This window comes from Pelodiscus sinensis, chromosome 1, assembly GCF_052426305.1.
Source record: "Pelodiscus sinensis isolate ZL-2025 chromosome 1, ASM5242630v1, whole genome shotgun sequence".
Lineage (NCBI taxonomy): Eukaryota > Metazoa > Chordata > Testudines > Trionychidae > Pelodiscus > Pelodiscus sinensis.
In genome coordinates, this window is record NC_143052.1 from 204,082,113 (window position 1) to 204,108,306 (window position 26,194).

The 26,194-nt window shown below is 38.3% G+C and overlaps 1 protein-coding gene across 3 annotated transcripts in view; it reads left to right on the forward strand.

Annotated features, from left to right (window-relative positions):
* Positions 1-26,194, forward strand: part of DMD (dystrophin) — a 2,135,104-nt gene that overhangs the window by 234,556 nt on the left and 1,874,354 nt on the right. Inside the window, exon 1 of one of the 3 annotated variants that reach the window (XM_075916586.2) lies at positions 2,595-2,998. The exons of the other annotated variants lie outside the window; for them this stretch is intronic. Within the exon in view, the coding sequence (XP_075772701.2) occupies positions 2,968-2,998 (31 nt within the window). The 5' untranslated portion in view covers positions 2,595-2,967. Of the gene's footprint in view, positions 1-2,594; positions 2,999-26,194 lie in introns of those variants that run through there. 3 annotated transcript variants of the gene reach the window in all.

Genomic DNA, 26,194 nt, shown 5'->3' on the forward strand with positions numbered 1-26,194 from the left:
CAGCTTTTTGCCTTGTGAAGACATTTATTGTTGAGCAAATAGGCCACTGGTGATACACAAAGTCAAAAAGGGTTTTACATTGGTTCCATTTTGTATACTACCTATTAATTATTTTCCTGAGGTATTTATAAGCCCTAAAAGATGCTTCATATGTTATGTTTCTTAAGTCACAATTGTGAATGATGTGCTTTTTTACTTGGATATTAGAGTAAATTACAATGTCTGGAAAGATCATTGCTTTGTGCTGATTACTGCTACACGGTTGCTACTTCAAAAAAATCTCACCAAACTAAGTGATTAGGCAACAAAATGGCAAATGAAATTTAATATGGATATATGTAAAGTAATGCACATTGAAAAAAATAACCCCAACTATACATACAATATGATGGGGACTAATTTAGCTACAACTAATCAGGAAAGAGATCTTGGAGTCATCGTGAATAGTTCTCTGAAGACATCCATGCAGTGTGCAGCGGCAATCAAAAAAGCAAACAGGATATTAGGAATCATTAAAAAAGGGATAGAGAATAAGACGGGAAAGATCTTATTGCCCTTATATAATTCCATGGTACTCCCACATCTTGAATACTGAGTACAGATGTGGTCTCCTCGTCTCAAAAAAGATATACTGGCATTAGAAAAGGTTTAGAGAAGGACATAAAAATTATTAGGGGTTTGGAACGGGTCCCATATGAGGAGAGATTAAAGAGGCCAGGACTTTTCAGCTTGGAAAAGAGGAGACTCGGGGGGGGATATGATAGAGGTATATAAAATTGAGTGATGTGAAGAAAGTGAATAAGGGAAAGTTATTTACTTGTTCCCATAATATAACAACTAGGGGCCACCAAATGAAATTAATGGGCAGCAGGTTTAAATCAAAAGGAAGTTCTTCTTCACACAGAGCACAGTCATTCTGTGGAACTCTTTGCCTGAGGAGGTTGTGAAGGCTAGGATTATAACAGGGTTTAAATGGCATACTGAGTTAGATGGACCTTTGGTCTGAACTAGTATGACCATTCTTACATTCTTATGTACTATACAGAATATTGTTTCTTTGAGACCTGCCTTGTCATAGAAATTATTCTATATGGTGCAAAGATTTTTTTCTAATGAAAAAATTATTTTTCCACCAAAGTAGAACTTCATAACTGAAAGCCTGCATTTCAAAGCAGCCTGTAGGCTCACTGTATGAAAAAGAAACCAGATTTAAAGTAATAGTGTGCCAGGAGGTTAGATTTAAGACTAGTCTATACTCCCACTTAAACTGATGTATCTTACGTCACTCAGATTGTGAAAATGACACCCACCTCAGTAACATGAGTTACATCAACTTAAAGTGCTGTTCACATTGTTCTATGTCAGCGGAAAAGTGTCTGCAGGCAACATAATTTCCACCTCTCACAGAAATTGTCTGATTATGATGATTGGACAGTGCTCTCCCATCCCCAGATGCACTACAGTAGCTAATGTAGTGCAGTAGTGTAGACCTGTCCTTAGTAACTGGTAAATGGATGTTATCAAGTGAAAACTTTTTTTTAACATTTTAAAGTAGAGGTTTTGCATAAAAAAGGAATTTCTTGACTTACACTCCGGTTTCCTCAACTTTCTTCCCTGTCCAATTGTCAAATTGCTCCAGCTGTCAGGCCGCTACTGGTGCTCTGCTTCCAATTATTTTCAACATAAGTTCATGACTTTTGGTTCCTGTGGGTTGCAAATTAATCCTTTGGAGTCTGTTTACATGTCCTGTATATCCAGGCTTTCCTGGGCATTCATGTAGCTATTGGAGCAGAAAATGCCAGATGTTGTAAAAGTAGGATGTGTCTTAGGTTTCAGAACAAACTTTCATAAGGATGTAATTTACTTATCTTTGTGTAACTTTGGTTAGATAATCCAGAAATACATTCATATTTCTGCCTTTATTATAACTTCAGACTTCTGTTTAAAATAAAGCAAACATTAAAAATCTATTGCAATGTTTCCAGAGTAGAGTTTAAAAAGTAAATTCTGAGACAAAGGCAGCTTCCTTTCAGTGGATTTACATTGGAATTCCTGACGCATTAATGCTGTTCTTTGTGAGTTCCAGTATACATAATTTTCTGTTTGTGCCCTTTAGAGGTCATTTTTTGGTTCTTTGTAACAGCAACTGGGTGGCATTTGTTATTTTTATGGAAAGGCTAGATGCAAACTCTGAAAGTATTAATAAACAAATAATTTCCACATACAGTCACAATTTCTGCTCAAATTGATACAATCACAATTAAAAAACACTTTAGGATATTCTACAAAAAACATTTTCAGCAGTACCAAAAATATAAACTGAAAATGAGATTAGACACTGATAAATCAGAATCTCTAATCATTCCCCAAGTAGGGAGGAAGATTATTAACCTACAAAACCTTCCAATCTGGTGTCTGTTTATTGCTGAAACAAAATCTGTTCTACAGCATGTGTATTGCAGTTGAATGTAGAGCAGGTCTGTATCCACTGTGCTGTACTGCTGTGGATGTTATTCGGAAAGCTGCTAGGCATCATTTAAATCCATTAGATTTGCCATCCTAGAAGCAGAGCCTTATATGTAGAATTCATAGGCTGTCCTATTATGGGAAACCAACTTGTTTTGAGGCAAGCATAGTTGTTGGCTTCTGCGCAGGTCCTGGAATTTGAAACATCTCCGGGCCTCCACAGAATTCTGGCATTAGTTACTATGTTGGCTCACTGGAAATGAGGATAGTTCATTTTCCCCCCTACAAGCTCCAGATCTTAGAAGCAGTTCTCTATACACCAAAACTAAAGAATATACTGAAGAGTGGCTTTTTAAAGTTGCCGTGGTTTCTTGGGACATAATCATCTTCATCCAGACACAAGCAAAACTGTGCCAAAATTATTGGAGCAGTAAAGTTGCAACATACTTTGCCAAGAAATATTTTGTTGTTGTTTTGCCTTGAGATTTCATTTCTGCTCACATGCTTTGGTATGAGGAAGTGGAGGACTGTTGTAAGTATGAACAGCCTGAGATACTTTTTTCACTATGCTCACATTGACGTAAACTAATAGTGCTTCACTGCCTGCTAACAGCATGCATGTTTAAATGTTTACTTTCCAACCATGAAAAAGCAGAGTATTGGGGGGGGGAAAGGAGTAGTGTCTATTTAACTGTAAAAAAATAAATGCAAACCTTTTATGGTTAAAGAAGTATTCCATAAATTCAATACCACTGTAATGGAAATGAAGAAAATACAGTTCTTTCCAGAGTTTCACTACTTAACTAAGATTTCTTGAAGGAAACAGTAATGTCAGAGAAAAAAGTTTTTTCATTATTGTTTTAATAATCTGGCACCACATCAGAGAACTTTTCAGTTGCTTCAAAGTTTAATAGCATAAGCTGTTTCACTGCCCTAAATTAACATATACAATGTGAGATCACCTCTCATTATTATTATTATCATTATTAAAGTAGCTGGTAACAACAAACTGAGGGGGTGGAGGTGCCAGTATTACTCAGTGAGCAGCCACTGAGCCTACTGTACTTTTTCCAGTGGGAGCTGAGAACCAGCACATTTTCTGGTTGGTTGGTTTGTTTATTTAGAGGCTGTCCTTTCATTTGAACAAGATGAGGAAATAAAAAGAATGAGTAAAAGAAAGAAAGGTGATTTAAAGGAGGAAAAAACGAATAAGAAAGAGAGAAAGATTTTGTTCGAAACCTAGTGGCACCAGTTCTGCAGTTCTCACTCCTTATTTCATGGTGTATCATCTGAGCTCCGTGTTCAGCTCAGACCCATGCTTGAACCATTAGCAGAGCTCTCCTGCTTTTCTCTTGCCAGACTGAACTGATTCCAGAGGAATACATGCTGAGGTGCTTTTTTTTTTTTTTTTTTTTTTGCGGGAGGGGGGCAGTTCATAGCATATACCAAACCATACAGTTGTTTCTCTCTTAAGTCTGATGAAGCGTCTCAAATATACTGTTAGGTTATCATGTTTGACAGGAAAGATAGCTTAACACTCCATTCCATTTTTGACATTTATGACAAGTGGGATTTTTTGTGCTGCTTTTCTTTAAAGCTAACTCAGGTTCTGCTTCTTGTCCAATAAATACAATTCTTAGTTTTAAATAGATAGCTGAGTCTTTTGAGGCACTTGGACTGATGGATCTAGTATTACATCTAGTGCTACCGGCAGGGGCTGGATGGGATTGTAAATTCTTGAGGACAGAAAATTTGGCTTCTCTGTGTGTAAAGTACCTAAATGCATTCAGGATCTGTATCAGAAATAACAATTATACTGGCCTTTGCCAACATGTATACCTCAGATAACTATGACGCAGATTGTGCCTCCATGAAACAACATACAGAACAGCATTCTCAGGGGAGAACTTTCTGTGGAGAGGCCACTATGAAATTCACCCCCAAGTATCCCAACAAGGTGGCAGAGCTCCTTGGGGATAACTGTGTTGGAAGAAGAGATAATAAAACTCTACACTGTGCTATCTTTTCTTCCTATGCTTGGCTGGGGAGGAATGAGAGCAATGTATATCTCGCCCTCCTCCTATGTCTTGTACTCCCTTCTGCCCTTCCCGTGGATTGTTCAGTTTTTACCACCTCCATAATATGGACACACATGCTTTGCAGGAACAGGAAATCTGTGTGGCCAGTCTCATCTCAGTGGCTTTGGAAGTTCAATTCCACTTTAAGAATACAAAAAAGTAGGCACACACAAATCTGGAGTTTATGCTACTTTTGAGAAAATATGAACAAGAGATTGGAGTTTATAAGGTAGAATATTTATGGCAGAAGCTGTTCAAAAAGTCATGTGCCAACTTGTGCAACATAGCTACCCACGTATCTCCTTTTCTAAGTACCTTGATAAACTGGATAGCCTCAGATATCTTCCTAAAACTGGTGATGTTTAAAGTGCCATGTCTATGTGATTCTGTCACCTTGTTTTTGCCCCTTGAATGGGGGCTATGTTTTTCCTTAATGCTAGCTTTTTTTTAGAATTTTGACGAGACCTTCTTTTAGTTATATTGAACTAAACAAAAGACAGCCACGTTATATTACAGTTATTAAAAGCATGTCCAACATAATGTTCCCACATTTGTTATTGTTTTCTATTTTTAGATCTTTCTTCTCTTTCATTCCCTTCATTAAACTTAAAAAACAACAAATGGTCTGGTAGCACTTTATAAACTAACAAAACGTGTAGATGAGCTTTCGTGGGCACAGCCCACTTCTTCAGATGACGGAAGTTTTGAGTTGGGTTTGCACATCATAAACTCAAAACTCGAGTCACCTGAAGAAGTGGGCAGTGGCCACGAAAGCTCATGATACCATCTACATGTTTTGTTAGTCTATAAAGTGCCACCAGACCATTTGTTGTTTTTTAAGTTTATCCTGTACAGACTAACTCAGCTATCCCCTGAAGATTCCCTTCATTGGCGTCCCTGCTCTCTCTACATCAGGGGCAAGCTTTTTATCCTTGCTTACAATGCTGCAAATAAACTTGCATATAGTTTTGCTCTCTTCTTTCTATTTTCCTTCTTTCATTTCTCTTTTTTTTAAAAAGCTCCTTCCTGACAAGGACTTTTTTATTCTTCTCTTTTCCTTTGGCGCTCTGTCTCTCTCTTCTGCTGCACCAGAGGGCTTCTGTCTTCCTCCAGAGATCCTGCCTTTACACCCCATTCCATGGAATCTTCAAGAATGACCTTTACAAAGTCTCCAGTATTTCTTCACCACCTGAAGCTTGTTACTGACACCTTCGGTATTCTTTGTCTGATTGTTTTGACTGTGTTTGAACGCTATTAAAGCATCCTTAGGATAGAGACTGTCTTTCCTGATACATTCGTGCAGCGTTACGCTTTCTGTGAGTGATCTATAAATAATAACAAAGCGATGGAGAAAATTAGATATTGCAGACTTCATTTTTAACAAAAATTAAGCTTAGATTACTATAACCTTCACCTTAGAATCCACCATCTCTCAGGGACATTAATATCATTCACTCCATATCTTTCTATACCAGAACAGACACATTTATTTTCTCAGCTATACATGTACCATCACCTGGAAAGAAGTAGGGCCTAATTTTGTTGCCATTTATATCCATGCAGCTTTCTTTAGTTTATGGATTTGGACAAGTATAATTGAACATAGAATTCATTACATTATTAGATTTAGTGCAATATTTGATTCTGTACATGTGGAATGAGGACAAAACCCAGCCCTAACCTTTATGGTCACAAGGGGGCCTTTCAGAGGATTTTGTGTACACAGGGGATTTGGTGTGGTAGTAGGCAGGTCACAGCAATGGGCTTGAGGAAAGAACAGACGGTCTTCTCTTTCTCTCATCCCCCCGTTCCCTCCCACTCTTAAGCCACACAACTGTGCAGGTGTACCACAGCCTATGGACAAGTATTTAGTCCCCACTAGTCCTGTACATCCAACTATCACCTGGGCCAGAATTCAAGTTTGGGGACAGGCTCAAAATTTTTCCCTAAATAAACAAAATAGGTGAACAATAGCTCCCTGAGTCTTGAGATGCCCTGATCTCTATGTAAACTGGAGATGGGTTACTCTAATATACAAAAGTGCGAAACCATTAGCTGGCTGAGTAGTGCTGTAAATGAGTTGAGCTCAGGCAATACAAAAGGGAATGAAAAAATTAAGCTGATAATGTGGCCCATTATTTTTGGTTTAATGGTATAATTGTATTATTTCATGAAATAGAATTGTAAAGGTAGAGTATTTATTAAGATTAACCTTAGACCAACAGCATTAATATCAAGATAGAAATAATTTAAAATAAAAAAAAAATCCAAAAGGACTCCACATTTTCAAATGGTGTCCACTGAGAGTATGATTATGTTTGTACATTTGTTATCGATTACCAGCTAAACAGAATCAGCTTGAATTCTATCAATCAATGGATTGCAAACCAAAGATCTATGGTTTTAAAAGGCAGATTTGTTGGGGGCTTTTCTTAGAGAGCTTTTTCAATTAAATGGCACCCCCAAAAACCTAATAATAATTTAGAAGGATAACTGTTGTTCTGTGTCATGGTTAACCACTGAAAAAACACTTCTCAGTAAATTTAGCATAGCTTCATATCATCACAGTGTTATTAAGAAGAAAGCACTTGCGGTAATGCTGTATCAATGTTAGAGCAAGCAGAAAAGTACCCAGAACTTTACTTTATTGAAGTGTGTGCTTAGTGGAGAGGAAAAGAAAAGGTTAGCAGACTGTGGTGTTTAATAACTGCTTGCCAGCTGGGGTTATACTAGAGAACATATTCATTAACCTTCCAGGAAAAACACATGGAACAGAAGAGATGGGGAAGACTTATGGCTTTCATTCTATCTTCAGGTATTAGTTTCAAGTCCTTTAAAGCCTAGTGTTCCAAGTTACATGACACATGTGTAACAAATAGCAAAATTCTTAACCATGTGCTTGGAAGGAAAGATTTGCTGGAGTTTAAGGAATAATTAGTCATGATTTCTCTTGCTTTAATAGAAGAACCATTTCAGTATATTGAATAACTGGTAGAGCATTATGATTACAACATTTGGGATATTTTTCATTCCCTTCTGTTTCTAATTATTTGCTACAGAAGTGGTAAGTCTCTCTGCAGTTCATATGTAACTCTTGTGTCTAGCCCTTTCTACCAGAGGGAAGAATTTATTATTTCATGTCACAACATGCTACATATGTGTATCTATTGTAAGAAAATTGTATATTATGTGGTAAACAGATGTTTCTGTAGCATGTTATGCAGAAGAATAAGGATGAATAACTGTTTCGAAGGGTCTCATCATTTGTGTAAATCAGCCTAACCGGGAGAAAAGAATAAGGAAACACTGTGCTCTTCCAATTGAGGGAAGTGAAAGATCTCATTCTAGTCCTCTGTCCCTCCAATAGTAATCTATTAAAACAGGAAAGAAAATACTTGATATTCCTAATTAAAAAACCTAACAAGAAAGGGAAAATTTGAAAAAAAAAGTATATAAAACCTTTACCTTCAAGAAGCATAGAGGTTATATTTCCTCTGGAGATGGTTTGTTCTGCTTTAGTTGACTAAATGCAAGTAAATAAATAAAATAAAGTGTGTATGTGTTGGGAGGAGGGAATGACTGCTTTAACAATTGAATGGCTGATTTCACATTTGACCTTGAATTCACAGTGAACCACTGAGGTGCCTCCGTATCTAGTTGCATATGCATATGCCAAATGTTAAGAGAGCTGTTTTTGTGCGTGTTTATCGTGGAGTTTAAAGACATTATCCATGTAGGAGGCTCTTCAGCTTTAAGACAGTTTAGGGAATTGAAAGAATTTCAGGGTTATTGGAATTTGACATTTTGGCCTTTTATTCTGAAAGATACTTTGATTAAAGTGTTGGAAAGCTCAGTTCATGGAGGCGTTGCTGCTATTTCAGATATACAGGGCATGCAGTTTGAAGGAAAGCCAACTCACAATGAGAAGGAATAATGATGACCTTGGTTTATTTTTTACTCAGTACATTTAGGTTTTGATTGGATTCTGAACAAGCAACAGTTTTCTTTCCCAGAGTGCACTGCTGTAATCCTTGGAGGCTTGTATTCTGTTATCAAAGAAGCTAGTTCATTTTGGAGCATTTTCTTGTGAAGGTCATGGGCTGCTGTGTGGGAAAACTAAGAAAGATTTCCTTATTGGACCCAGCTAAGTACCATCTTTTTATGAGAACATTTCTTCACTGAGACCTATTACCCTTTTGAACTGGTGAGCACACTACTTGATGATGTATATAAAATCTTTGTAGTGAGCTAGAGAATTCTGCCCTCCACATACACGCTTTGATATTTCTCTTAATTGTGTTTATCTCTTTCAATAAAAAATAAGATTTATTTTCAATAAAAAATAAGATTGATTTTCAAATGGTCCCCACTGAATTTCCTTTGTAAACAAAGTTCATTTCTGAAAGGTGTGGATGAGGGAACACGGGGGAAAAAAGAGATGAAGTCTCTGATTCTACTATAGAAGGCAATATTGCTGTGGTGTAGTTGGTATTATTTTCTGTTTTATAGTGTTTTATTGAAGATTCTTAAGAAAAGCTATAAATAAGATGATAAAAGCCAGGCAAAATTCTCTGCTGGTATAAATGTGAATAGACCCAGAAGTAGAATTGTGGAAGTACTTCAGGTCAGGATACAAATGTATTGGCAAAGCTGTGGGAAGAAGCCTGGGCAGCCCTGGTTTGCAAAAAGCTACATTGTTACACTTTCCAAATTAATTAATACATTAGGAACACAAAATCTTTAGAAATAAATATGTCTCTCTGTTGGTCTGTGAGTCTATCTATCCAAGAACTCCTCATAAATAGTAATAGAAGCCGTGTTAGTCTGGATTTGCTGAAACAAAAGACAGGACTACGCAGCACTTTTAAGACTAACAAGATGGTTTATTAGACTAACAAGCTCATCACCTAATAAACCATCTTGTTAGTCTTTAAAGTGCTGCATAGTCCTGTCTTTTGTTTCCTCACAAATAGTAAGAGTTAGGGCCACCAAATTTGGTATGCAGATTCTTTTTATCCTACGTCAAGCAATGTCAGATTTTGGTTGCCCCACAACAATGGGATTGCCTGGCTGGTCCCAGGATAAAGCTGGTGGCTGGGGGTTCATGGCTACCCCTGCCCCACCCCTACTGGGTCAGCTCTGAAGCAAAGCTAGCAGCCAGTGTCCATGCCAGGGCTACCTCCCTTTTCCACCTCCAGGCTGTCCCCAAGGAAAAGCCAATGGCCAGGGTGTGTGGCCCCACTCCAGCTGGAAGTGGGAAGAAGCCAGCAGCCAGGGTGCACAGCTTCACCCTTGCCCCGGGCCGGACCCAGGCAACGCCGGATAAATCCTCTAGTTAATTACAATTTTTTAAAAAAGGTCAGTTTTCTTATGAGTTACCATGAAGTAGTATCTGGAAAACCACATGTGTTTCTTTAGTTGTAATGGAAAGTACTGTAGTATGTCAAATGCCTCTCCATAGTAACAGCGGGTAAACATTTTTAATGGCCTAGACACCTATAATATCCCTTAGTAATGCTGTTCAAAGTACACTTGTCTCCTGGAACTGTGTGAAATGCTGGGAACAAAAATCTAGTCTGTATTTCGTTTTATTATGGACATAAATCTCAGCCCATGTTCATAGGAAAGTTCATCCTTATTTTGACCACATACTCAACCTTCTTTATACCTATGGTGGCCTCCTTATTGACTCAAAACCTTTCCAAGAGGCTGAGCCTGTGTCTTACCTGTTGAGTCTTCTGTGGTGTTTTCATTCAGCTGAAAAGTCTGTTTCACACACAAAGGATGAGAAGGTAGATTTTCACTTACCCTAATAGTTTCCATTTATCCTATTAAAAACAATCTTTGTGAACATGTGTACAGGCCACCTGTAAAGTTGAACAGCACCGTGGGATAGGGTGACCATATTTTCCTATGGTGCATAAAGGACACCTGGTAAGTGTACCTGTATTCAAGTGAATTCAGTGCCAACTGATCAGAATTTTACAGAACCGTTAAATTAACATACAGTTGACTGAGCTCCGGTTAAAAAGAAATAGTGTGTAGTTGGATTCTTTTTATCATCTTATCTTTCAGGTTTTAGGGGTCAAAAGGTGTAAGGGTGAGTGACTGACCCAACGCTCCCTGCCCTGGCACTCCCCAGGACACACCCAGCTCTCCTGACACCTGGTACCATGTTTTCCCAAAACAACACATGGGGGCATTCAGTGCTACATGCACCACCTCCCAGATTTTGGCCATAGTTCATATCACAGTATGTTCAGCATCAGCCTTTCAACAGTAGGGAAAGGACAGGAGCTACTTCCAGCCCCAGAGGAGGAGGAGGGGGGAGAAGGATAAACTGGTCCATTTTTGCAGAGTTTATCTCTTCTTTCCACTCTATCCCCTATGTAGCTAGGAGTGGCTTGTCCCTTCCTGTCTGAAAAGTCTTGAAAGGCAGTTAACATGCCTTAAGGATGCACTGTGCACCAGGGCCCACGGACCCTGACTAATGTTCCCTCTAAATTGCAAGGCAGCACAGCTTCACATATGATTAATCAGCCCCACCCAGTCAAAGGCGCAGGGCTCCATGCATGGAGATGACTGACTGGACGGGGCTGATTAATCACCTGTGAGGCTGTGCTGCTGCTCACCTTAGAGGGAACACTGACCCTGACTGCATGTGCTTCAGTGAACCCAGCTAGAGAAGTGACTTGGGGAGAGTACCTAGGGGATGGAGCAGCACTGTACTCTTTGGGGGCAGGACACAGGGCAGAGCTGCTATGGTTCCTGCAGGTTTGGGGAGGAAACAGGCTGGAAAACCTTCCCCCCCTTCTCCAATCCAAAGCACAGCCTAGGAGTGAAAAGTCTTTCCCATGCCAGTGCTGTATGGGGCGCTGACACATTCAGGTCTTGGCTCTTTCTGGCTGGTGCTCTGGACTAGAGGGATTTGGGTTTTCCTGGGGCACTGGCCAACCCAGAGACAGTGAGCAAGGAAAGAACCTGCTGGCCTGGGTCTTGATGAGCTCTGTGCTCCAACCAAGTGCTGATTCTAATACAGCACTGGGAGCAGGAAGTGCCGGATGGGAGGGAATATGGAGGAGCAGTGGGACTAGGGATGGAGCGAAGAAGCAAAGCAGGGAGAGGACAGCAGGAGGTGGAGAACATAAAGGTACTGTAAGTGGGTAGCTGAGATGACATGTCATTGGTGGCATCAGCTATCAGCGCGTAGTTAATTCCAGCCACAAATGGAAGAGGGGGGCCCTGCTGGCTGAGATCCTGCACACAGCCTGGGCTATACTCATGGAGAAGCATGGGAGACAGCCTGGCCTTGCATACTGCATCTTCTCCCTGCCACCAGCCTTGTGCACCCTCCCCCCCCCATCATTTCTTACTAGAACCCCAACTCACCACTGATGGGTGGGTGGCTGGTGAGCAGGAATCCAGCCAGCATATGGAATGGCCAATACTGATAGAGTTGAAAAAAAAATACCGGTCAATTTGCCCACTTTTAAGAAAAAGTTGGGACACCTGCAGGAGGGTTTAAATACGGGACTGTCCCTTCAAAAATAGGACATTTGGTCACCCTACAAAGGGAGGAGAAGATGCATGAATTTAAGGGTGATGCAGGCTTTCTCCCTTTACCCCAAAAGTACTGATATGAAAGTAAACCAATTAGCACTCCCTGGCACAGATGGATAGACTAGTTGCAACCATCTGGGACCTCAGAAGATTTCAACAGGTAAGGAGTTCTTGTGATTGGGTAATCAAATGGGTAAATTTGATGCTGTCAAAATTTACTGAGAATTGATTAGAACTGGTCTAGTCAGATATTTATTTTAAAAAGCTCAAAAATTGCAAACCAACTTTGAATGGAAACTACTGCAATGAGTTCCCCAAAGCTGTGTGAACTCGTACATTTAATATATGCATAGCTATATTAGTTCCACTTTGTGTGTTCACTTTGTGGTGCACTTCTACAGCTAACTCTTTCTCCCTGTTTTCTGATGGGTTAGGACCACTGTGCTAGCAATTCAAAACATTATTAATGTGTTATATTGGATTTAGAAAAGAGCAACATTGATTTTTCATTAATTCTAATGCCATTTTATCCTCCTTTTTATTCTCAAACCATGGTTTCCTTCCTCATCAAGCGCTGTTATGCTATGTATTAGAGGTCAAAATAGATACCGCCTTCAGTGCATATGTATTAATTTTGGACCAAGAGTGCTAGAACACGTCCTTTACACTAATCTGTAGAGAAAAAATAATTTCTGAAATAATGCCTTAATGGAAAAGTCCTAAAATCCTTGCAGAACTTTACTGTAAGTGTTTTGGTTCAGACATTCATTTCATACAAAATGATACTCCTGCAATAGAATTCTAAACGGTTGTTCAAGAAGCCTACAGTAAGGATATCAGCCTGAATAATATTGTGATGGTACTGAAAAATTTCCGTAGTGTTCTACGCAATACTATGTTTAATTTCTACCAAATATTAGGGGAGAACAGTCCCCTATGTGTAATAGTAGTAAGCCCATTTGTCTGACTTGTGTAAAGATGAAGTGGAGGATTTAAGCTAAGAAAGAAATATTTCTGCCCTTGCAGAGGGATGGATTAGATGATCTAGTAGATTTTTCCATCACTAATTTCTGATTCCATGAGTAGAAATGTTTTGGTATTTTAAACAGGAAGCACCTTTATTTTTAGTTCAGTCATTTATTTCCCTGTCTCTTTGCTGTTGCTGCTGCTAAGAAATTACTGATTTCAAACATGCTATGTCTTAAAAGGGTTTAATAAACATTAACCTTTTGGAATCCTCAGGAGTAATTTACTAATCTTTAAGATTCTAAATCGAGGGTCAGGAGTGGAGTAACTGCACTCTAAAACTGTGTGAATAAGTGATGTTCGGTTTTCTCGCAATTGTAACAAAATAGAAAAAATCATTTTGGGTTTGTAGTGACAAAATTAAAATGTTTTGATGACTTTTAAATGTTCTTGATTTTTAAGGTAAAATTAAAGGACATTTCAAAATGAAAAGTCATTATAAAGGGGAGGGGAAAGGAAACACTAATGTTTTAAAAATATATTTAAATTATTTTGGATTTTCATTGTTTATACTGTACAGTAAAGCCAACTCAAATTCACAAATCAATTGACTGGGGTCCAAACAGCATTTTTTTTGCCAAAATTAAGTTTCTGGGGAAAACCCTCCAGCTCTACTCAGCACCTATATATACCCTTGTTCCTTCCACCCGACACCACTGTCAACTGTCTCCCTTCTCTTCAGCTCACTCATTGCCTTATTTCTGTATCTATTAGATAAAACCTTTCCTTCTCCAAGCAGGCATGCTTACTTTCCATATTATGCCCCCAGCCCCACTGTGCTGTGTAGAATCAATTATGCCTGTTGGCTTGGTTAACAGAGTTGATAAGGAGAAGCCAACCTTTCCTACACTAATCCCATATCATCTTCTTTTTTTTTAACCCATCTACCCCCACCTCAGATTACTGGCCTGGTGTGAAGGTGCAAAACATCTTAAGACTGTTTAGTCTCCTAAGAGTTAATGTTACATGGTGAGCTCTGGCTATGACAGACAGAGTTTGTTTTCAGAGGGCAGTAGAGCTTTCCAGGCCTAGTTGGGAGTTCCGGGCATAGGGATAAATGGTTCCACAGACACTTTTTATAACCTGGGGAACACTGTGATTTAAGGTGGGATTTTCTTAGAAGCTGAATTAATGGAGCCTTTCTATTATAAATTTATACACACATACAGTTGTTTAAACACTTACAAATGCTCTGACAGTCACATCTCCAAAAGTGTTAGAGAAAACTAATAGTTGGCGAGGAGTTTCCACACAGAATAACAAAAGAGGGGAAAGGACAGAAAGGAGGAAAAAAGTTCAGTCTTCAGTTTGCATAATCTTTGGAGTTGCATGATATGAGAGTGGTATCTCTGATTGGTACCTCATGCCAACTTTCTCTGGGCATTTGGCTGGTTAGAGTTTCCTTTTTCATAGGATCGGACCTGGAAAGCAGCAATCTCAGGTTTTCTTAGTTTGGCAATGGCCCAAGGAGAACACATCATCTTCCTCGCTTACCATAACTTTTCAGATTGTGTTTCTAGTATGTTCTACCAATGGCACCTCCTTAGTGGTCTTCCAAGCAAATCAGATCATCACATTTCTTGGACCCTAGCAGCATGGTCTAGTGCTTGTCAAGATTGGAGAAGCTTAACCCTTGGTCAGTTTCAAAAGTTCCCTTCAATTGAATATTATTTTACAATATCTGTCATTACAACTGCAAACTGTGTGTGTTCTAAAAATATAAAATGCATGGGATAAATAAGAAATGTCTCTGCAGAAAATATCTCTTCTCCTTTCTTTAAGGTAACATTTGGACAGTAGAGATGTCTCCCACTTTGTTAGTCCTCCGGCTTGGGGCTTTCCCGGCAAAAAGCGCCAGTCTAGACGGGGATCTTTCGGAAAATAAAGCCTTTTCCGAAAGATCCCTTATTCCTGATTTTAAGATGAATCTAGACTGGCGCTTTATGCCGGCAAAGCCCCAATCCGGAAAAAAGCGGTAGCCATGTTTATGCAAATGAAGCGGGGAAGATTTAAATCCCCGCTTCATTTGCAATTGCGCTGTGTCTAATTTGCATCCCTTTTACGGAAAAGGGGTGCAATCTAGACACAGCTTCAGTGTTTTAATGGCATAATGTTAAAAACATAGTTACCCATATGTGCTCCTTCAGAGCTACCCTAAACTAAGTTGTTGAATGTATGCATGTTTTGAATGTTCTATCCTTTTTTAAAGTCAAATTCTTTAGATAGGGCTATATAAGTTTTCCAATCAAATTAACATTTAGAATGAATTAAAGGTTCAAATTAATTATTTCAAGCTATTGTGAAAGGTAAGGTACACTAGCACGTGTATACTATTAGTAAACGTTGTTTGGCATTGATTAAAAGAGACCAGTAACCAAGCTATTTTGGGTCTATTAATAAATTGATTTATCTTAAATCTGTAGTTCTTCCAAGAAATATGGATATTATATCAGAGTTAGAGGAAACTTATTCTTAATAATATAAGATATATGTAACATTTAATATAGAATTTAATATTTGTATAAACATGTGCTATTTGTTCTGTTTGGAATAAAAAGGGATGAGGTTAAAAATGCTATCAAATAGAAACAGTCCCAACCTTGCTGTTGTCCAATACAGAGCTGAAACCTTACTTAAATTCATTTGACACTGCTGTTCTGATTCTTCATGCTGGTAAATACCATTGGTTAGATCCTAATCTTGGATTTGATTTGGTTTGTCTGTGATTTTTTCTTTTTTTTCTTACATAAAATAATTTTAACACATTTCTTGTCCTGATTCTTGTTAAAAAGAAAGCAGAGAAGCTGCAAATGCAATAGGTAGAATAGTTCTTTCAAGTGTATAATTATTTTCCTTACTGCCAAAATTTCCCTGCACCAAATAACTTTATTACTTTAACTTTTAATCACCCGTGCATTTATAAAGCTCTGCAAAGAAGCAATTAGCTGCTTTTGGAAGTAAAAAATTGGATAGTCTGCAAATGTATTAATCTACAGTATATTAAATTCATATTCATAAGTGATCTAGAATAGAGGGTGAACAGTGAGGAGAGAAAATTTGAAGATGGTTTAAAATTTTATTCAAGAGGGGTAATTCCAAGCCTGACTGTGAAGAATTACACAGGGTTCTCACACTAGATTGTGTTTCTGGGCAACAAAATGGCAGATGAAATTCAGTGTTGATAAGTGGAAAGTAACGCACAACGGAAATAATAATCCCTTCTATACATACAGTATGATGGGGTTTAAATTAACTGTAACCACGTAAGTTTCAACGGGGTAGCTGTGTTAGTCTGTAACTGAAAAAACAGTGAGTAGTCCTGCAGCACCTTAGAGACTAACAAAAATAATGTAGCACGATCTTTCATGGGCACAGCCTACTTCTTCATATAAATGATCTGAAGAAGTGGGTTGTGCCCACGAAAGTTCATGCTATCATCTATATTTTTTGTTAGTCTCTAAGGGTATGTCTACACAGTCATGCATAAGTTGAATTAAGGTATGCAATTTCAGCTTCATCAATTGTTTTGCTGAAGTTGAAATAGCTTAATTTGGCTTTTGGCACTGTCTAAGCATCAGGAAATAAAAAAAGCCAACAGAATTCTAGGAACAGTGCTTTATTTGTAATGAAAGTGATGTTGAGGCTCAGATTTGATTTTTTTTAATTCATAACTGATGCAGCAAGCTCAGATGTGCCAGGGCTGTGAAACTGCTAAGCTTTGAGGTGTCAGATTTCAACCTTGGCACAAGAAGGCACTTGTTAAGAATCATCAGGAAAAGGATAAGTAAGACGACAGAAAATACCATGATATAGCCACCTCCTGAAGACTGCAAACAATGCTCATTGCCACATCTCAGAAAGTATAGATCAGAATTGGAAAAGATGCAGAGAAGGGCAACAAAAATTATTAGGGGTAAAGACAAATTTTCCATATGATAAAAGATTAAAAAGACTGGGACTGTTCAACTTAGAAAAGGAAGGATATGGCAGAGGTTTGTATAGTCATGAATGGTATGGAGAAAGAGAATAGGGAATTATTTTTTACCTCGTAACACAACACTAGAATTGGTGTTCACCGATTAACTTAATAGGCAGCAGGTTTAAAAACAATCACTGCCCTTCTTGGGGTTCTTTGTAGGGCTGACTGGGAGAAGAGAATGATTCCTGATGGCTTAGGGGTTGAGGAGATTTGAAATTACTGGGAAAGAGGCCAGTATGGTGGCTGACTCATCACCCATGAATGAGGGATTTTAAAATGTTAGCCTCTGCTGGGACCCTCCTCTTTTTTCATGAAGCATGCTCAACAGGACACATCATAGTCTGGTGAAAAATACACAGAGTTATTGGCTATATTTGCTGTGGGCATTTTGCTAGCCACTCCATTGAAGGAAACTGGGAAGGAATTTTTCCCTTTTACCATGTTGGCCTAGGAGCAGTTGGATTTTTTTTGCTTTCCTCACAGCAGGCTCAGTTAGGCTCTGTTGATGCATAACATACTTGGTGGTAGACCATATGTCTCAACTCATTATTTAAGTGTATAGCGGATAATACTCCATAAAAGAAAGTAACAGATCAATGGCTTGAGGAAAGAAGAAGTGCTCAGTAATTGGGGACAGTTGGGACAGTAGTTGGGGACAGTTGGGAATTCCTATGCTTCGTACAGCATGGAGCCAACCCCTGATCATTATAGCCCACTTTTCCTGCTTCTCTGAGGGATGTAGTTGGTAAGGTCCCGACAATGGATTTGCTGAAGGCATCTGGATGAAAAGGGAGGGCTGGGAGGGGGGCAGGTTGAAGCCTGTTGAGAATTCTAAGGTTGTGGCAATGGATCTGCTTATAGGGATATGGATAGGAAAGGGGGGGGATAGTAAAGTCACACCTCCCCTCCCCCCTTCAGGTTAATTATGTGAGAAAACAAGGAAGGCTTACCTGCACTGTATATGTTGTTTGCTGGATAGTCTCAGACATCAAATAATAAAGTTGCAGCCTGATCAAACATCTCCTCACCTTATTCTGGCTTAGTCAGACAAACCTTGTTTACACAACACACAGTCCACCTGTAGAACTCATTAACAGAAGATGTTGTAAAGACCAAAAAAAAATTTAAAAAATGGTAAATTCATGGAAAATAAGAACCAAGATGACAGGATACTGATGGTTCAGGTGCCCTTGAGCCTCCAACTGACAGATACTGGAACTGGATAACAGGGAATTAATCATTCATTAAATTGCCCTGTTGTATTCACTCCTTCTGCAGTATGTGCTATTGGCCCCTATGAGAGACATCCTGCTTGCTCAGGTGCATCGACTGTAGGTCGTGCTCCCAGAGGCGGGGCTGCACGTCCCAGGGGCAGGCCCACGCATACATCGTGCTCCTGGAGGTGGGGCCGTGCGCCCCAGGGGCAGCGCTGTGTGCCTGGGGTGCCAAAATCACTCGGGCCAGCCCTGCCCAAGATAACACCAGATTTTTATCAACACCCACTGTCTCTGATTTGTTACACGATTACAGCCAATAATGATCTATGACCCAATAAAAGGGTCTACATTACACCTTAAATTATATAACTTGTTTATCTCATTATTAACAATAACAAAACCATGAATCCTGATATTTGACAGGGGTTTTTGGAACTTTCCTTCTGATATTATATGATGGGTCATCATGACATTTCTCTGTGACTTTGTCCTAGAGCTTTACTGAAATATCAGAGACATTTCAAAAGTTGAGTAATAAGATCCATAGTAAGTGAAATGGCTGTGGTTCCCACTTATTCCCAAAAGGATTATTTGCTGGTCACTTGTATTGGTTATGAAGTTGTTTATATGCCATTAGCTTATTTACATCTATCTATCTATCTATCTATCTATCTATCTATCTATCTATCTATCTATCTATCTATCTATCTATCTATCTATCTATCTATCTATCTATCATCCACTAAATACATGATTAAATACACTTAGGCCCTTACCATTTTACATAAGGTAAATTCACCAACTCACCTCATTACAAGACTGCAACCTATATCTGTAGTACTATAAAGTATTGTTAGAAAGGTGAATGCTATTGTATTTGCTCAGAGACTGAGCTGAGAAAGAAGGCTAGTGAGTGGTTAAGAGTCAATGTTAATGAAGGGGTTTAAATATGGCAATTACAGATTTAAGCAAATGTGGGGAAGTATCAGAGGAAAATAGTTATTTACAATGGCAGGAATGCAGAGAGCTAGGGTGGTGACAAAGGGATAAGTAAGGGGAAAGTATGAAAGGGAAATTAAAAATTATTCAATTAGTGAATCTTGCCTAACTATATAAATTCATGAGCTAGAAAAAGTCTTTAACAGTGAAAATGAAGGAAAAAATGTTAGGATATTTTATTACAATATAATTTAAATGTGTTCATAATTTTCCCAGTTAGAAGAAAAAATGGCATAGATGTGTAAATTGTTATAATTATTAGCTATATATTATAACAAATGAGGATACAATTTGGAGGAAATTGCTTATTATAGTACTATACATTTTAATTATGCTAGAATTTAAAATGTAATTGCAGATTAATTATGGTACTCCAGGCGCAGAAAAATATTTTATAGGATCATAAATATTAACATTTAGTTAATTATTTTAAATATACAAATAAGCATTAACAATCTCAGCAAAACAACTGAAATTCTATCAGAAAATATTTCTTATGAGACATTCTTGAAATAAAATGGATGCACCCTACTTTGTGAAACTGAAACACTTAGCATTCCCATTAATATGTGTTGCTGTGCTCCTCTAACATAAGTCTGGATGAAGTAGCATTTCATTGTTTTAAGAAGCATCCTGGATACAATATGAAGACAGTTGAAACTTAGAAAGGAGCAGTAGGCAGTGTGAAACTGCCAGATGAGATGTGGGGAAGATTTAGTAAGGAGGGGTATGTCTATACTAGCTCGTTAGTTCGAGTTAGGTAGGCAAATGAGGGCAACCAGAGTTGCAAATGAAGTCCGGGATTTAAATATCCCAGGCTTCATTTGCATATTCCCGGGCGCCCCCATTTTTAAATCCCCCTTAGTCCGAACTAACTGCCTGCGACTAGACGCGGCAGTTAAACGTTAATTCAAACTAACTCCTTAGTTCAAATTAACTGTTACGCCTCGTGGAATGACGAGGCCTAGTACTACAGACACTGTTGTTCTGATCACGGGAGGGCCGTGCAGGCTCCCCTACAACTGCAGATGCTAATCTGAGTAAATTAGTACCCCTGAAAGGCTTCCACAGCCACGGGAAATAATCCCTTGCCTGAAATACTCCTAGAGCTGCCCCATAAACAGGGTTTGGGACAAAGTAACAGTCTACCTAAAGTCATGAAATAATGAATAAAGTAATCTACCGATAGTAATAAAGTAATGCAACTTTACTCAACTAACTATAAAATGATGGGGAATGAATTATGGGGACTAAATTAGCTGTTACCACTGAAGAGAGAGATCTTGGAGTCATTGTGGATAGTTCTCTGAAAACATCCATTCAATGTAAAGCAATAGTCAAACAAAAACAAACAGAATGTTAAGAATCATTAAGAAAGGGATAGAGAATAAGGTAGACATTATTTTATTGCCTCTATATAAATCCATGGTGCACCCACTTCTTGAATACTTCATACGGATGTGGTAGCTTCATCTCAAAAAAAGATATATTGGTATTGGAAAAGGTTTAGAAAAGGGCAACAAAAATGATTAAGGGCATGGAACAGCTGCCATATGAGGAGATATTAATAAAATTAGGACTTTCAGCTTGGAAAAGAGTCTAAGGGGAGATATGATAGAGGTATATAAAATCAAAACTAGTGTAGAAAAAAGTAAATAAAGTAGAGTTAATAAACTAAGGGCTACCAAATGAAATTAATAGGTAGCAGGTTTAAAACAAGTGGAAGTATTTCTCCACATAGGGCAAACCCTGTGAAATTCTTTGCTAGAAGATGTTGTGAAGGCCAAGATTATAACAGGTTCCAAAAAGAGCTAGATAAATTCAAGAAGGATAGGTGTATGAATTATTAACCAGGATGGGCAGGAATGGTGTTCCTAGCCTCTATTTGTCAGAAGCTGGGAATGGGTGACGGAATGGATAACTTGATGATCCACTGTTCTGTTCATTCCCTCTAGGGCTCCTGGCATTGTGTTTTTATGTTCCTATGAAGCTGATATCATCACTGAAATGTGAATCAAGTAATCATCACATTTCCAAAACAAGCAAGAATTTTTCAACAAAGAAAAGTTTTGTTTTTATGTTGACCCTACTCATACGGGCTTACTTTGAGCCTGGGTTCTGCTACTCACTGTTTTGATGACTGTACCATTTGCTTTATCCAATAATCTTTGCCCATGGAGGAACACTCTGTGGTGTGGCATCCATGCCACTTCAATGACTCTCTGTTAATTTTAAGGCCCAAGAGGATCTCCCTCCTCTTCTCTGGGGGGAAAGAAATCTGAACCTCCAGTCAACTAACAAAAAAAGGATATAGTGTGTGTTTTATTTTACCCAGTATCTGTATTATCACCCCTTGTTCTTTATAAATGGATGTTGTTAACTATAGTACTTTACTGTTTATCTCTTAGGAACATAGGTTCTCGTGCTTTAGAGCCAAGAAAAATGCTCTCTCTGACAGCAAGAAAGAGTCTGACTGCTGCTCATGCACTTCTTTCTATCCTATATTGTGTCTGAAGACATTGCAATATTTTGAGCGGAGAGGCAATTTTATTTCCCAGTAAATCCTCTTCCCCAAATCTTTCTCCTGTATTTAATCCCATCCCATTTCCTATAAGCCCCCTGTCTCTTTTCCTGAGGCAATCTTATTTTCTCTTGCTTCCCTAGTAGGCTTTCCTGATACTTTTCTTTGATAATGAGGAAATTGGCCTGTCACTTCCTCTGATATGACTAGCACTGTATTGAACCTTTTCCTGGTACAAAAGATGCACACCACACCTTGAGAAATAATGTCTCAATAAAGATGGGTGCTCTGCTAGACATTGTGGCCTAAACAGATGCCTGGGAATCAGTGACTGCTGGATTCAAATGCACATTCTCACATTTTGCTGTTGCATTAAGAAAATTACTTAACTTCTCTGCCTCAGTTTCTTATTTTGTATAGTAGCAATAATGGTTGTGATGGATAAATACAAAATGTTTGCAAAATATTTTGCAGATAAGTATTTTTATAATTTTTATTTATTTAGAAATTGATGTAGAAAATCAGTAGAAAGTGTTACAGTTTTACTGGATGAGAAACCTTTCTTCTTTTACAAATAGATGTGATAAGGAGAAATGTCATCTACCCTATTTCTTACTATTAGCGCAGTTCACATCCTCCACTTACCAAAAATAGTCTTTTAATTATGTTAGCATGAACAAAGCAGTAACTTTTCTTTATAATAATGTGATGTGGGAAATTCAGAAATTCACTACTACATTCATATTTAATGAAAGATTTATTTCATAATATTTTAACATTTAATGTAATATTAATGAATTTTTAAAATCTTTTCCTTGGAATTATACAATAAAACTCAGCTAATTGCTTCTACTGCTGTAAGTTCCTAATTTATACATTCCCACAAGTGAGTACAAATCCCTTCACTTAAAGATCTTTTTACTGCAGCATTAGTTTCTGGAACATAGTAGTCATTACTGTATAAACAAGTTCCAGCTTAGGGAGGGGGTAGCCTGGTAGGTAAGGCATAGGCCTGGGCCTCATGTGATTTCTGGTCAGTTCCCAAATCTGAACAGACTTCCTTTGTGACTTTGAGCAAGTCAGGCTTACATTTAAGAATTTGCATAACCCTTCCCAAAAATGGGGTCTTAAGTCTCTGTGTGTTTCAGTTCCCCATCTGTAAAATGAGGTTAGTAGTACTTTATCTCAAAGAGGTGCGGTGAGGTTAAATTGATTAGTGTTTATGATTTGCTCAGATTCTATAGCGATAGAAGCCATATAAGTACAAGTGTGTAGATAAGGAGATATATTAACTGTTTTATAAAGAGCCTGAGTACATCTACATAGCAACATTATTTTGAAATAACTTATTCTGCATCTACACAGCAGGCAGTTATTTCGAAATAATGTCGAAATACTGTCAGGCTGGAAGACTTCTTACTCCAATTCCTGTAATCCTTATTGTACGAGGAGAAAGGGAATTCAGAGGAAGAGTGCGCTATTTCAAAATAAGTGCTATGTAGACACTCCCAATTTTGAAGTAAGCTATTTCAAAATATACTGCCCAATTGATGTAGCTCAATTAGCGTAGCTTATTTTGAGTTAAGCCCTGCTGTGTAGGTGCACCCTCTATGTAATACAACTTCTGTAAAAGTTACATGCATCTAGTTTCTCATGGATTCTTTTTCAGACTACAGTATGCAAGCTGTGTGTGTGTGGAAGATATATAATTGGGAAAGGTAAGTATTTATATAGACTCAGGTCATTTTATTCTATGCTAGATAAATAGCTAATTGCAAACTAAGGGAGACGAAAAATCCTGTTGTTATGAAGCTGGAGATTTACTAACTAGGGATATACAAAATGCAAGCATTTACTGTCTCTGACGACAGAGAAAACTACTGGATCAACACAATTAGTCAAGTTTGCTTTTTGGTGAACATGCTTAGGATATTTCATTGAAAAAGGAGATACATTTTGATAGATATTCTAATTAAGTCACAGAAGGGCTGTAGAGTCAGAATTGAGACTATGGGTACAGCAGAGAAATTATTCCTGGAGAATATTGTTTTATTTGTGCTCTCTTCCCCCAAGCCTTTTGTCTCTGGTTACTTGTTGTCTACCTGAGCTAGACTCTGGCACTGGTGCTCCATGAGTAGTCCTGTTAATTTCAGTGTGATACCTCATGAAGCACTGTACTATTTGATATGGGCAGGAGTAACAGAATATACAGGGTTTTTTATTTGCAAGGGTAACCAAATGTTTTTAAAAATCCTCACTGTTCCTCAATGAGCTCATTTCTAGCACATTTCTAAAATGTCCTTTCCATGCCTGTTAAGGTCTTTGGATACATCAGAGCCCTACCAGTTGGGCTTTGAGGCCAAGCTGACATAGTAGCATTTATCCTTAAAACAGCTACACACCACAGGAGGTTGTCTTTTTTCATTCAGTATTTGATAAGCACCATATTAGTGCTTCAACCTCTGGGTGATTACCTGCCTGATTCAGCAGCTCTTTACAAGGCCACTGAAAATAGTTTGTTTCAACAAATTAAAATAGGTTTGACCTGATTTAACTGAGATACAGCTTCCTGATGGCCAGCTGGATGAATATTCCTCCTTGGCGGAAATGACCTCTACAATGTTTCCCATTACAATGTCAGCACTTACTACAGTTTTTCCCTATAGGTAACAAATAAGTATGGTATCAGTCCAATACCACGGTCTGACAACTGTTGGAAAATCTTGATTTTATCATAACGTAGTGCTCTAGAAATAGCACATCACTAAAGCTGGTAAAAACAGGAATCCTGAATAACCCCTCGGAACACTTGGGAGGGACTGATTTGAATTTCTGTATCTGAACTATCTGTGCTTTTGGTTTAGAACCGAAATCACAGATAAAAGTTCAGTTCCAGAGATTCAACTTTGCCATAGAAGGAATCATTTTTCCAGTTGTGGTACAGATGCAGCTAAAATGTTCCAAGAACAATTGTTTTCATAATTATTTTGGCCTAAGCTCAGTTTAGTAAGCTGGTGATTTCTCTTGCAAACAGATGATCTGATAACATTTGCACTTTTGATAGTCAAAATTCCATGTCATATTATTATGGTGCCATTGAATAAGAATTGTAGCCCTAATTTTGTCTTATGGTTGAACCTTGATTCCAGCCTAGACATCATGCTTATTGTGGATCGAAATAATATCTTCATGGCTCAGCTCTACTGTTTGTGTCAAAGGGGATTCATCTTCATTAAATTATGATATGAGATCCAGAGTGAGGCTGATAGATATTTTCTTTTCGCTGGCAAGTTATTAAAAATTGGGGGAGATGTTAAAATGAGGATTTCAATCATTTTAATAATTTGAAAATTATCACAACTGTTTTGCTTTAGGGATCTATGTTATCTTCTCTTTGGACTAAATCTTGATTTCATTGAAGATAATGAGGGTTTTGTCACTGAATTCCATTATATCAGGATTTTGTCATTGACGTATAATAACAGAAGAAGTAACATTATCTCAACATTGTGTGTGGGTTTATTTAGCGCTAACATCTAGTATGTACTTTTCTATATAACACCCCCATAGTACCGGTAGAGCTGTGGCATCCAAATGATGAATTGGGCTATGCTGTGTGGGATGTGACCTTGGAGATCCTCCAGATCACTACCCAAATGCAGAGAAACCTTCTGGCCAGATGCATGTTCATGTTTCCCTGGCACCTTAGCACTGGCAGTATGAGTGCTCTAGTCACTGTACTGCCCATGGTTGGTGGCATGAAGCTGCAATTGGATAGCAGTGACAGAGGTCATAGAGGAGTTCATTAATATTAGTTATTTTTTTTGCTAGGCAAGTTAAATAGGTAAACATTCTGAGTACTCTTCACCATCTTGGTATCTGATCAGCCTCATGACACTGTGCCAACTTGCCCCTTGCCTCCTCTGGGTCTTCCAGCCCAACCACAAAGAGCTCCACCCATATGGTTTTAAAATAAAGAGAGTTTTGGCTGTGCAGTGAGGGGATGGAGAAGAAGCCACTTACTTGCCTCTCCTCTTTCAGCAACCTCTCCATCCCATTTCTGAAGTATATCCACACTTGTGCTTCCCACTATGCCATGAAAAAGAGGTTACAGAATCTTTAAATTCTCCCCAAATATCTTAAAGTAAAATTTATTCAATGACTAAGGAAATACAAAACATTCAAAAGGGAGTGGGGATCATTCCAGTTCATCACTAAATACTATTATCCTAGCTCTGTTACCCAAGGTAGAAATTTCTACAAATTCACTGGCAAACTGGGACCTATCCATAAGGGCTGTGTAACTTAATAGCTGCTCTTCCAAATTCCATTTTGACCTTTCTGCTGT